Here is a 14,152-nt window from a genome sequence, read left to right on the forward strand (position 1 = left end):
AGGCGGAAATCATTAAAAGGAGACCAAATGAGTGAGCGGAGACACTCTCTTCTTAGCAAAGGAAGAATAACAAGAAGCAGCGTGATTTTGTAATGGGTCATGTCCCTTTATGAGGTGACGTAATTTCCAATAAAGAGCCATAGGTCCACTGAGGAAGCCAGTATATTATGTGTTGAGCAGACAGGAGTCTGGGCTACCAGGCCCTGTCCCGGCCAGACCTGGTGGACGGAGGACAGGTCTGTGAAAAGGTCTGTTCCACACAACACGTTAAACTGTCAAAGCAGTCGTGACTCACATGAAAGAAACCATGTGACAGGGCCTTAAAACAAACAAACCATAAAGCGGTTCACCTCTGCCAGCTAATAACAGTTAGTTTTACACTCAAGAGTGATGACTTTCGGAACTCTGAGGTGTTTTTCAGGAAATGCAGCATGAGGTCAAAAAAGAAAGTGGTACCTGACAAGCGAGGCGTCAAAAAAAGAAAGAGATGCTTAGGCCCTTGTTAGTCAAAATCCAGAGGCGGGAGAGCAGAAGGGAGTTCTTCCCAGCAGTCCACTGGAGCCTGTGTGTCATGTGTTAGCAGGTGTTGATGGCGGGGAGTGGTGCTGCAGCGGCCTGGGGAGCAGTTGAGTTTTTGGCTGCAGACAACGAGGCCCTAATGAGTGATGCTCCACAGGGGCTGGTGCACAGCTACAGCCAGAGGTTGAGAGAATGGTAGCGCCCCTTTAACTGAAGCCATCTGAAAGGAGGAAATGCCCACAGTCTAAAGTCTGGCTGCCTGGCACTCTGACCGCTCTGCAGCCCTCCAGAGAGGCTCCAGCCGCGAGGGCCAACCCAACCCCCCCTCCAGTCTGTGCAGCAGAGCGGCAGCGGAGCTCACACGCAGGCCACAGACAGACTGATTAGTCCTCGGAGCTTTGTGATTAGACTGCACTGTTAACATTGGAACAGCTCTCACTTCGACTGCCTTTCCTTTTGCTCGATGAAAACTTAGAAACATATTGAGTTTCCAAAATTCTTAAGCTTCAAAGTGGTTAGTGGGGACCCCCCCCAGTGCAGCTGTCCTTTCCTTGGAATGCTGGAAAGGCTACTGTTTGGGAACAATAGGCAATGATAGCGATTACCTGATTCTCAAGCCATGCCTGTTGCATTAAATACCTTCCTGCCTCTGCAATGACTCCCCCAGACTGTTGCTGATGGCCTGAAAGAGGATGTGTCTGCCAAAATGTCGAGTTATACAAGGCTTTTAATGGTCCTGAAAATATGGTGTCATGTATAAATAGAACTCAAATAGCTTGTAGACTATGTGACTTTTAGTGTACATTTTTATTACTATTACCTAGACTTTATCAGCTAATGCTGCCGGCAAAAACGGGAGTAAAAAATATAAACGAGTGAATGAACTAAATATTGTTATCTTGAAATCTGCAGCTGGCACAGGCTCAAACGAAACAAACGTCTCACGCAGCCATCGGTCTATATTTGACTCTGATTAATTACACTAGAGCACACCTTGGCTGTTTTACTGTTGGCCAGTAAATTTTTCTTGTTTCCGTGTAAAACACACTTCCTGCGCAGTAACACGTTCAGCTCCGTTCAGAAATAAAACAAACAGGATATTTTATATATATGGCCAGCGTCTATGTTATCTCCCCATAAATGACTCATGGGTCAACCAGTGACTACTGATAGCCATCAGTCACGTACAGTGACACTGTCTGCGGGCCACCCTGGCAGCCAGCTGATGCTGAACTCACTGCATCCTCCCGCTGTGGCTGCCTGTTAATCACAGTACGGGGTTTGCTGAGGCTCATAAGGGAAAGGCCAAGTGACGGTCAGGCATGTTATGGAATCCAGCGTGGTGCAGCTCAACTCAGCTTCCGACAGGTTTCATAGTCGCTCCCAAACCTAAACATTCACACTTGACAGAAATTTTCCCCCGCCTTGTAAAACCGATACACTGCATACACACGTCAGCTCTGTGCTGACTGGTAAGTGCTATAGGATGGAAGAAGTTCCTTTCACTCTCTGCTCCCTTTATTATTTTCTCGCTACCTAAAATTAAACAAATAGGTCAACCTTTTGGTTTTTGGTTTTTGGTCTCATGGTTGTGCATTAAGTACGTAGTAAGGGCTGGGAAGCAGTTAGCTTAGCTTAGCATGAAGACAGGAAGCAGAGTGAAAAAACAAACCCGTCCAAATGTCCCAAAATCTGCCTACCGGTAGCTGGTTTCTAGTTTGTTTAATCTGTACAGGGCGCCCGGTTGGCTCAGTCAGTAGAGCTGGTGACCCATATACGCAGCGGCCCGGGTTTGAATCCGACCTGCGGCCCTTTGCTGCATGTCATCCCCTCTCTCTCTGACCCCCTTTCCTGTCTATCTCTAGCTGTCTCTCTATCAAATAAAGGCACAAAGGCCAAAAAAATAATACTTTAAAAGTAGTAGAAATGTACTGACACGGTTATCATAACGCAGGCTTACCGTTTCCCTTTAGCTGCATCCAGTTTTTATGCTAAGCTAAGCTAATCACCCCCTGGCTTGTGCTCCACATTTAATGTATACATACATTCATGTTGTATTGGTCTTTTAATCCAACCCTCAACAAGAATAAACACAATCCCCAAAATGTTATATTAAAGGTCCAGTGTGTAACATTTCAGAGGATCTATTGGCAGGAATTGAACATAATGTTCACAGGTATGTTTTCATGAGTGTATAATCACTTGAATATAAGAATCGTTGTGATTCTGTTACCTTAGAATGAGCCCTTTTTATCTACAGTAGCCCAGAATGGACAAACCAAACACTGGCTACAGATAGGGCCTCCTGCTCTGAAGGCTGTTGATACCACTACATCCTAGACACTGGACCTTTAAGTAAATTTCAAATCTTTTTCCTTTTCCCGGATCATTTTATATTTTCATCCCTCCAAAAATGAATGCATCGAAGCGTGACTCTTTGATTGAACTGAATTGAATTTGGGAACCACTGTTTCACATTACTGCAGAACAAAAAATGATGCAATTGTGTAAATACCACTAACACTACTATTGTATCACTACATTTGCTAATACAATTACTAATACAAAAAAATGGGAAGACATGGCAGTTAAAGTTTAAACTTACTTCAATTGGATTTCTTAAGAATAACAAACTATGACCACGACTACAGAGCAAAGACAGAGGTGTACTATAAATGATGTGATGAACAACAGAGTTGTCTCCAGGCAAAGTCCTTTCTAAATTATATTTGTCTGTTCACAGGGAAGTCTCGTTTTCTTTTCATGCCTTTCACGAGGACGTCTCATTATTTCCAAGCAGCTATGTTCCTCCCTCTTTCTTTTTCTGATTGGCCTGGCGGCGCCAACGCTGGAGTTGCTCCAACATAAAGGTCTCAGGCAGCACCTCCTCTTTAATGATGGGAGGACAGGGGACCAGCCTCCTCTCTCATTCACCTCTCAAACAAGTCGCCCTCTTCGTCTGTTCTCACTCGCTCTTGCCTTCCCCACCTTTTTCCATTTCCATCTTCCCCTCAACATCTATCTTCTTCTTTTCATCCATGTGTTCTTCTTCACTCCCTTTCCAAAAACAGACCAATACCACTCACTCCTCTCCCCTTCCTCCTTGCTTTTTATTACCTCTCGCCTTGCCTTGCCCGTGCTGTCCTCTCCTGTTCTCAGCTGCCACCTCGGCTCTCCCTTCATCCCAAGACAGGAGAGGGAAGGAACAAAGGGCCCCTGATGTCTTCCTGGAGAGGTTATAAAGCAAAAGTCAAATTGTATTAGAACACTCCGAGCATTAGCGAGTGAGGCAGTGCCAAACGTGGACTGCCTCTCAGACCGCACTTTCAAAATAATAATTACACTGTAAGAGATGAAGCGAGGGAGACAGAGGAGCGAGGAGGTGAAGGGAGGAGGCGAAAAAGAGAGGGAAGATCTGTGTTTTTATTTAAGCGTGCTGAATGTCTTGAAAGAGTAGAACCAGCTGCTATCTCCGGGCAGGGAGAAGGGGGAGCGGAGGCAACGCGATCAGTCTAGCAGAACAGATTTTGCCAGCTCAAGGATATTTAGAGGCCTTTATCTGGTAAACAGGTCAAGGTGGGGCCAACATATCCTCACATGAACCAGACAAAAGACAGCTTTTAGCGATTGCTTTTTCAAAGTAATTGTTTGGGCATTATTGCCTTTATTTTGATAGTGGACAGTTAAGGTGGCAAGAAATGAGGGAAGAAAGAGGCGACTGAGATCCCTGACCGAACTTGAACCGCAAACGTTGCTATTATTGTACATGGTCAGTGTCTGACACCCCAAGGCCAGCGGCACCAATGCCGGATTACTCACCAGCCGAAGTGGGCTCCTGCCTTAGGGCCCCTAATCTGACCTCAAAAAGCCCCAAAAGCCCAGTTTCCCTGTGTGTCAACTGATTTTTTTACTTTTAATGCTCAAAAGGTTTTTAAAAAGTTTTAAATAATTTGATGAATTACTTTATGTTAGGCTGCTGTGAACCACCTGTGGTGGTGAGTATCTGGCGACACCGCTGGATACTACTTAGCGTCATGTGTCTCTCCAGTCATCTGCCCACTGGTATGTGGCAATTACATGGTTTTGTTATCAAACACTGAAATTCTTCTGCATTGAGAGGAAAACCAGAGAAACACAAGAAACACAAGAGGGATGACATGCAGCAAATGGTAAGGTATGGTAAGTGGTTAGGGTTAGAAATCCAAGATATAAAGATGGTTTGTGTTGGAGGCTTGAAGATAGTTGATTGTTGAGTTTCATTTCCAAAGTATTTGACGCCTGGGGAATGAGTCTCAACAATCAACTCTTTCTTAGCTCTGATTGGTTGTTTTCATTCAGGCCTGGTGGATTCTTGCATGTGCCATTAGGAGAACTAGAACAAGCCAGAGGAACCTGATTTGTTCACAGATTATCTGTCAGGATATAGAGAACGCTTCAGCAAATATGACAAAAATACTCACTGCAGCTTTAATAATGTTAAAGCAAATCTTCTCTTGACATCCATATCGTTAACATTGCTTCATATTTGTTTTTCTATTTTTACATTAAATGACAACCTGCAGGTTTAAAGAAAACACTGTATCAGGCAGACAGAGGGGCTGGAAATATTCAAGTTTATGGTGATATGATTTTCTCTAAGATGTGTTTTGTGGTTACATGTGCTCATTCAGCTTTTCTGGAAATACATTAAAGCTCTTGTAAAGTGCCTCGATGATTCTGCAAGAGGAGCCAAGTGTCGCCTTGCAGAATTGCAACCAAAATAAACAAAATGTGCTCTAAGTCATATAGATGTAGACTTTGTCATTGGTTTTCCCCAGAATCCCTACGGCCATAAATCTTGTGTTACTTCTATATTTGACAAGCGTCCATCCACTCCAAAGAAAGCACTGGCACTAAGCGATCGCCACTTGAAATACATACTGTACACAGTATTTGAAAACCACAATTGCAGGTTTATGTCCATGAGAAGCTCAAGCGATGATATTGCTGCAAAAAAATATTCCCAACAGTATCAGGTTTTGTTTGCTGAGACTCATTTAGAGCAGATTCTGATTAATTTTCATGTAGTTAACATCATGCATCCCACTTGTAGGAAAATGGAACAAATTTTGTTAGCAAGTAATTTCCTTTTTTTTTTTGATTATACCAAATGTGAGATTACCATTATTTTGTTGGGTAACATAACACATTGATCTGTTAATGTGGAGATATTCTTCAGGCTGTGTGTATTAGGAACAATTATGTTCAGTTTTCTTTGGCACTGCTGCCTCTGCTTCCGTTATCGCTCTTCACAGTTTGAGCAGGACCTAATGCGTTTTTCCAACAGCCTGTTGTACAAGTGCCTATTTAAACAGGCTTATTACGACCGAATGATCTCATCGTTGTCTGTCTGATTAAAAAGAAAAACAAAGATAACCTTGTGACCTTCAGTACACTACAGAGTACCAAATGTGTGCCATAAACCAGGGGTTCCCAAATATTTTCCTGTCAAGGACCCTCACAATAAATTTCTAGACCTCTTTAGACCATTTCTTTCCTTGTTGTTCCAACTTCCAAAAAATTTCATAAAAGTTAAACTGTTCTATTCCTCCCTTTGTTGGGGCCTCTAACAATGCACTCAAGGACCCCTGTTGGTCCCTGGACCCCAGTTTGAAAACCCCTGCCATAAACTGCTACTTGGAAGAACATTATACGACAGGTCTTCAGACTTCTTGTCCATCACAAGTCACCCATACTAAATCCCACTTAAAGACACTTGCCCCTTATTCTCTGTGCCTAAAAACACAGGGGATTATGGGAAATGACAGGCAGGATTCTGGAGCTTTTTACAACCAGGGGATGTGGTCACAGCATCTTGTTAGAGTCCCTTTTACTGTTTTTCTATTTTCAGAGCCTCACATGGATTAGTGCGACACATCTCACAGGTGCTCATTACAATGACCAGTGTCACCCATTTCCTGCTTCGACCACATGGCCGTGAGCCGCGCTGGGCTGGATTTGACACGGAGCCTGTAAAAACATCTGAGCTTCTTCTGGAGGATGTGAATCCAGGCCTGAAAGTACAGGAGATCCGCTCTCCAGCTCCCTTCAAACCAGGAACAGCAACAGTAGTCAGTGCACCTCCTCATCATCACTCTTGTTACTCACGCACACTGTGCCTGTGTATGTTTAATCTGAGTGTTAATGGACTGTTGTGGAGGCTGGACACTCTGTGAACGGATGCAATCATGATGTCCATGTGTAAAGAGGCCGGGGCCGCAGTACCTCTCTGTGTGTGTCATCAGCCTGTTTCCATGCAGCTCAATCAGTGGCTGAACTCAAGCATTGGAGGAATAGCATGGAGAGCAGTTGTGTTTATTATGCTGTATTAAGTTTTAGTCAAAGAACATCTAAGAGCGAGCAGGTGCTTCTGAGTTCCGAGAGTGTTTGTTTTACTTTGTAAAAGAGCCTGGTTTGGGAGAGCGTTTCATTTAATCCCTTTTAACGAACAGCAATTAGGCTCACTAATGAGACCCTGGGTTAGATGTATTAAGACCTCTCGTTTATCCTGCTTTTTTCTTCCCCTTTTTGCTTCTTTTAATCTTCCATTCTTCTCTGTTTTTTTTCTCCTTGCTGCTTCAAACTCACACAGATGCACACACACATACGTCAGCCCTGTCTGAGTTCACTCACCAGTGTGTCTGAGCTCCACTGCCTTCAGTCCCTCAGCCCCAGCACCCCGTTACAGGTTCTCAATGCTTCTTAATTTAGACAGCCTTCCCCTTGTTCCAAATAAAATACCTGGAGGGGGAAGGCAAACTCATAAATCCACTCCTCTAACAACAACAACATCCAGAATGATCTCTCTTGATACTAGAGATGAGCTACTACTTCTCCTCCCCGCTGGGGATCCAAGGTGATTGATTTACATGCAGGCTCAGTCCAACTCACCCGAACGGTTTAGGAGACAAAGTAGTTCCACCTGCTGTGCCGCCATGCACGCCAGGCTGAAAGGGATAGGTCTCTGCGCCTCCTGGCTGTCAGTGCGCCAAACAAGGCAAGCACCAGAGGAAATCAGTGGTTTCATTGGCCATGAGATACCCCTTTTTTCAGTGAGCCTCCGGACATCATGGGTGGGCAGCCGCCAAACAATAAGGACAGAAATTTGTTCTTTAAGAGGGAAGGAGTTTAATCACATTGAATGAAAACATGTCTGCACCACGTTTATGAATCATGTCTGGGAGCATGAACTCATACAAGTTGCCTACCATACTGTGAAGATATCTTTCTGTTTCTGTCTCATATGACTTTTGAGTGTGGTTTCTGTGTGTACAATGTAGTCCAAAGTAGGATTTTCCTGCCTTTGACATACTTACACATTATTCTCATTATATGCCACAGTGTAAAGTTGTTGTAGTCAACCACTTTAAACTGAGACCAGAGAAAATAATGTGCCTATATACATATTCAGATGTAGTATATTGATATCATTGGCTTTTCCACGTAAAGAAAAGTGTATTTACCTTTGCACCTCCATGTCATGAATATGGCTTAACATGTTGATTGACTTATTAACTTTGAACTGAGTGAACTTGCTGTGTCTAAACAGAGAGTATCCACCCAAATAGACCATTTTCACGAGCCAATGTTTGTCTGCAGGACAGCGCCAAACCAGTAGTGAGAGAGGAAATAGGCTCTCAAATATGCGGTCATGTGGACACTCTAAAAGGAAAGCATACAGGCATTTTATTATTATGACAACATTTGACTTGACATTTTAGAGTCTCTGACCATGCAAGTCACAGCACTTGCATACCCAGAGTTTGACCCACACAAGTAGATTGCAGTTAGATGCTGTTAGTGCACATATATTTAGCATTTTTTTTTATCTTTGCGTTTTCATCCTTTATATATTTTTCTAATCTAATTATGATCCTTTATTGCCCACAGGAAGGCTTTTTTAAATTGTAAATCGGTTTGTCAAGTTTCCATTCCTATTTTATACTTTTATTTTATCTCTTTGTATAACCCACTGTTTTTATTCAGGTCGTATGTCCTATATTGTTATTTATTTTGCTATTTTTATCTTGACTGTGTGTACTATTTTATTTTGTTCTATAAAGCACTTTCTGTGTTTTGAAAAGGACAAATACACTTTAGTATTGCCTTTTTAGCCTTAAAAGTATGCTACTCTGCATTTGACTGCACATATTGTATGAGAATGTGACAAACACAATAAATACAATATTAATTTCCAAATAAAGAAACACCATTAACAAGTCTATTAATGACAGAGCTTTGCGTTGTAATACATTGCACTGTAGTCATGTCAGGCTGTCTCCCACGGGTTGTTTCCCCCTGTGGCTCACTCATCCTTCCTCTTTGCTACTCTTTGTTACTTATTACGGGTTTCATTTGGTCTTTTCCAGCGTTTGGTGATTTTTGACCCGAGTCGAGTTCCGTTGTGTTTGGCTGTATCATAGCAACCAAAGGGGGCGGATACGTCTAGTAGAAGTAGCGTGTGGTTTCCATGGACACCGTTGATAGCAAACTGTCGGTGAAAGTTTTGAAATAGAAGAGAAACTGCAATACACGGTGAGTTTGCTCTTAATACGTGTTTATACCAAACAAATGATGGCAGGAACATGTAACGAGTGTTTTATTGATGAGGAACAGCTGGGAATGGTTGTAGTTCGGCTAACGTTACCTAAAAACTGTCAGTTTATTCAGCTCTGCTAACGGGCTAAAGCGTAACCTGTAACGTTAGCGTTAACTTAGCTAGCTTGTTAACGCTCGTCTGTTCTGTCTAAACGTCGAAATTGCAAATATTCAAACTATATATATATTATGTAATAAGTAATTTCAATAAAGTTACAGAAAATACTGTAAACCCCGAGACATTATTGAGTCCTTGTAGGTTTTTTATTTCATCTTCACGCTGTGAATGCAAGGTGAAATACATATTATATAATACATATAACGTTAGCTCTTCTCAGAGTTGCTTGAGAAAATGAGGTCTCCAGTACTGTGGATACAGTGCCTGTTGCCTGACAACTCAAAGCTTTAAAAGAAGGTGAGCTTATTATAGCAAGATTTCAGGGCAAAGGAGGATTTTTATTAATATATTTTTAATGGCATTACTTTTGTATTATATTTGTAATGGCTTGGAGTACGCTCTTTATGGATTAAGTGTAAATTCCTCACATTAAACATATCTGGTTTCATTTTGAGAGAAAATATATTAGGGTTGCAACTAGCAGTTATTTCCATTATCAATTCATCTGACGTTTATTTTCTCAATTAATCATTATAGCTATGAGATATTAGAAAATAGAGAAAATATGACATGCTGTGAGTGCTTGTGTTGTCTGACCAAAAGTCCAAAACCCAAAGATATTCAGTTTACTATCACATAAAACCAATTCAAATAGCATATCCTCACAGTTGAGAACCTGCAGCTAGGTAATGTTTGGCATTAAATATATCAAACAAAATCTCACATGGCCTCTTATTTATTTTTTCACATGGGGCCCCAAGCAAAAAGTTGATAAAATGTGATTTAGAGTAAAGCGAAGCATCATGCTGAGCTCTTAACAAGCCACACACTGTTTAAAATTGTGTTGTTTTTAACTTTTAGTTTCAGAATATCCCAGCCGGTGCAATGGGGGTATCGCTGACCAGGGCAGCCCAGTGGACCCCGGCCAGCTCTGGTACTGGCAAACTGGAGTCCACGCCAATGAATGAGTCCTTGTTGAAAGAAATCCTGCGCTTTGTGGAGCAGTTCGGCTCCCAACACCCACAGGAGGCAGAGCATGTGTTCGAGGAGCCGCTCCGGTGGAGTACCACTTTAGAGGCATCTGATTTCAAAACAGACTATGACATCAGGTTGGCCTAATCACGAGGCAGGCAGCTGGCTGGCTAGTCCTTTCAGTATTACGTGTCTGTGCAGGATATGCTGTCACCATGGTGTCCAAATGTATTTTACCTTGGCTATACTCAAAGCAGTAGGCTATAATTAATTTGTTTTTCAGCTTCACTTAGACTGAGTACATTCCATTTTATTTCATCAGAAGTTCTGCTCTACTTTCAGTGTGTGGTTAGCTTTCTATCTTATAGCTGGGAAGCGGAGAAGTACAAAAACAAAAATACAGATTCTGATCTTCTTCAGTGTATTGGCATTTATAATCTCCCAAAAAACAAGTCCTTATAGGGATAAAACTGAATTATTTCAGTTTTTTTGTTTTCTTTTTTCCTTAGTGACGCAGACGTACAGTCCCATGAGAAAGACAGTGAAGGGCGTCCATTGTTGCAGCTCTCCCCTCCTACTGTTTATGTACGCAGCTTCAGCCAGCTCTCTAAACTAGTTCATCTGGCAGATGATAAGAACCTGGAGGAGGTTCGAGCATGTCTAGAAGGTAAGCATGATGACCACAGGATGAGATTGAATCTAATTTGCATCCTAAGTAGTCCAGCCACCAGCATACCTCCATAAACCACAGACTTAATTTGTTTGTCCTCCTAGTTACTCTCTACAACCATCCAATTACGCTGCCATTGGTAATTCTTTACAGATATGTATTTACTTAAGAGCCACTGCCAAAAAGAGATAAGGTAGTTTGCATTTGTCTGACAGAAGAATACATAATGGAGTTTTTATACAGAGGGAATGTTGGTTTTGTGAGAAGAAAAAATGTAGTTCATATGAGGCCTGCTGTGTTGTTAGTTCATCGTTTATGGAAACACTGTGATCGGCCTCTCAATCTGAAGATAACTATCTTTTGCTGTTCAGAGAATAGAGACCCCGTGGTTAAGATTCTCGGTCCCAGCTTTGCCGTCATCCTGGAGAACGAAGGCGCCAATACTGATGTGCTAAGTCTGGTAGGCAAAGTGAAAGAGCAAGGCGAGGACATGGAGGTCAAGGTCAAGCTGTTCCTGTTGCTCCAAAATATGGATAACCAGCTCCTCAGCAAGTGCCTCAAAGAGATATCTGAGTAGGTGTTTCTTCTGTCTCCTGCTCCCTCAGCATTCAATCTGATTATCTATGCATCCTCCACGGCTATCCTCTTTCACTCAGGCCCAACCGATTTCACTGCGACATGTGGTTGTTTTTGATTGGAATAGGCAGTGGGTTTAGAAAAGGAACCATGAATGAATGAGATGAACTGGGATGTTTGTTTTGTTTTGTTTTTCTACATTTTCATCACAGACGAGTCAGGCTCGACCCCACCGCAGTGAAGACTGAAGTGGAGCTATTGAAGCGGTTCTGCAGTGAAGGGGAGAAGAGGCTGTTGAAGTTGGTTCGATACACATCAGGTTTGAATTATCTCCACATTTCACTGGGTTTGTGATGAAAACCAATTGCTATTAACACCAATGCTGGATATTCTAAAGTATAAAAAGTCTGTGTTCTGCCGCCACAAAGACATGGAAGTCATTATATCTGTCAGATTTTAGTTTATCAAGTCGTTAGTCAGTGCATGTTTTTTGCTTCATTGCAGTGTATATATCGTGTCCTAACAAAGCATATGCCCACCAAGTGGTATAAGCAGTCTATGGCTCCTTTTTTCAGGTTGAACTGACACCTTCTATGAAAATACTCTCCCAAACAGCCTTAAATTATGACAGTGTCACCATGTGGCTCAGTTTCTTAGTGGATGATTTATATTGCAAGTGAAACTATGGCTCTACCCCGGGCTCATGTCTTTAGCAGGCCAGGAATATTTGATGATTTCTCTTTTTTGCTCCCCTGTTTCTTCCTTTAGAGACAAAATTGTTGTGACTTGATATCAGGCTGCACTACATAGTATAAAGTTTGCTGAAGGGTATTTTGCAACTGCCAACTTTTTCTCTCTCTCTCTTCTTTTTAGATTACGAATTTTCAAATGGCTGTCACGCCCCTCCATGGAGACAGGCGCGTGGCGAGATTTGTTACCTTGTGATTGAGCCTTGTGACACTGAGACCCTCTACATCACCTGCAGCACTGCTGGAGTTTTCCTCAATGGGGTAAGACTAGGAAGATAAAGCACTGTGGACTACATCAGCTGCAACATTTAACGTATGTTTTCTTTTTCTGTGTGAGAAAATTCACGGAGGTTGCTTTCTGGCATGTCATTTCTGTTAGGCCAATCTGTAATTTCACAGTCAGTTAAGTGGCAGCAAATTCACCTCTGTATGTTTGGTATGTGGTGCTCCAGTGATTTTGAAAAGATTTATTCAGTGTCTTCAGTGCTTCTCTTCAATCATAAATCTTGAGTGTAAGAGGTAGACCTAACAAAAGGTAGTTACTGAGTGTATCCTCTTCCCCAACGACTGTCACAATACCAATCTTACACCAACATCACAGCACACAGTTCATTTAGATTATCTTATTGAGCCATCAACACTTTCCATCGTCTGTTCATCTGCCTGTAGTTTCCATTTTCTATACCTCATAAACGTATGACTTGTAAAAGCTGGGAAAGATTGGGGATGTGTCACCACTATAGCTGCCCCTCATTGATTCATATAGATATATTACTGAAGGAGCCACACAACTTCAAATATAGACAACCAGCATAATATTCCTCACCTATCAAACAGCACAACGCTCTCACAGTATATTAATCTCATGTTAATCTCTCTAATGAAGGGAAGTATCAAAATGCAAATTAAAGGTACAAACTGTGATCCAAATGTATCCAAAATCCAGACCACTAAAATCCAAAACACTGGATCTGAAGCAGCAGTCCTTCTCAATTTACTTTTTTTCCTTTGTTTGACCATGTAAACTTTTGTTGAGAATTAAATCTCTTTTTGGAGAGAGACCTGGCATGATTACAGCAATAAATCAAACAAAGAAATGAGACTATAAGAAACTATCACATGCTACAAAAAAATATAGACAATATGCAGTTAAGATGCATACACTAGCAACAGTTATGAGTTTCCCTAACTATCTATAAATAAAGTTGATTCATTTAGTAGGCATTGACCAAGAGTGTTATTTTACAGATCATTTAAAACTGACTTGAGTTGACCAAGAGTAATCACTTCTGACATTTTGAAATCCTGCTGTACAGTGTTCCAGCTGTACAGAAGTACAGTGGTCTACAAGAAAACCACACCCAGTAATACAGCGTAGAGCACAGTGGTATCCTGCATATATACATCTTCAGACACTGGCCATGTGCAGTCATTAAAATCAGATTATAATCTAACAAAGTTCAAAAAGTTGTAGATACCAGTTTACAATACAATTCAGACAACAGCTCATGTTTTCTGTTGCTGTTAAAAGTCTCTTAATGATAATGAATGTTTAGAGCATGAGTAAAACAGGCCTGTGGTTTAATTATGATCAGATGACAAACTGAAAGTCACGGTATGTTCATAAATATACCTAAAATCTGTGTGCTGGAAAACACCCACAAATCTGGCTTTTAAGTGTATCCCAAAGATGAAATGTACTATTGTATAGAGAGCTTCCAAATGCCAGGAATCTCTGTGAATGTGTTTGCAATCAATTGTAAGACAGGATTCTGCATGCTGCAGCACCTTTCACTCGTTCACTGACTTTGCTGACAAGCCATAGGTTTCCTGCTTCTGTTTCTTCACCTGGAAATGCTTCGACCAAGGTGAAACAACTACAACCTTAAACCGAACGGGTGACATTGATGC

At 41.7% G+C, this 14,152-nt stretch overlaps 1 protein-coding gene across 1 annotated transcript in view; it reads left to right on the forward strand.

Moving 5' to 3' along the window:
* The first annotated feature begins 8,992 nt into the window (after window positions 1-8,992).
* The window catches only part of odad2 (outer dynein arm docking complex subunit 2), a 39,975-nt gene continuing 34,815 nt past the window's right edge, over window positions 8,993-14,152 (forward strand). The window contains exons 1-6 of the mRNA XM_051411246.1: window positions 8,993-9,093; window positions 10,136-10,383; window positions 10,756-10,913; window positions 11,288-11,489; window positions 11,705-11,811; window positions 12,366-12,502. Of these exons, the coding sequence (XP_051267206.1) occupies window positions 10,160-10,383; window positions 10,756-10,913; window positions 11,288-11,489; window positions 11,705-11,811; window positions 12,366-12,502 (828 nt within the window). The 5' untranslated portion in view covers window positions 8,993-9,093; window positions 10,136-10,159. The remainder of the gene's footprint in view (window positions 9,094-10,135; window positions 10,384-10,755; window positions 10,914-11,287; window positions 11,490-11,704; window positions 11,812-12,365; window positions 12,503-14,152) is intronic.

This window comes from Dicentrarchus labrax, unplaced genomic scaffold, assembly GCF_905237075.1.
Source record: "Dicentrarchus labrax unplaced genomic scaffold, dlabrax2021, whole genome shotgun sequence".
Classification (NCBI taxonomy): Eukaryota; Metazoa; Chordata; class Actinopteri; family Moronidae; genus Dicentrarchus; species Dicentrarchus labrax.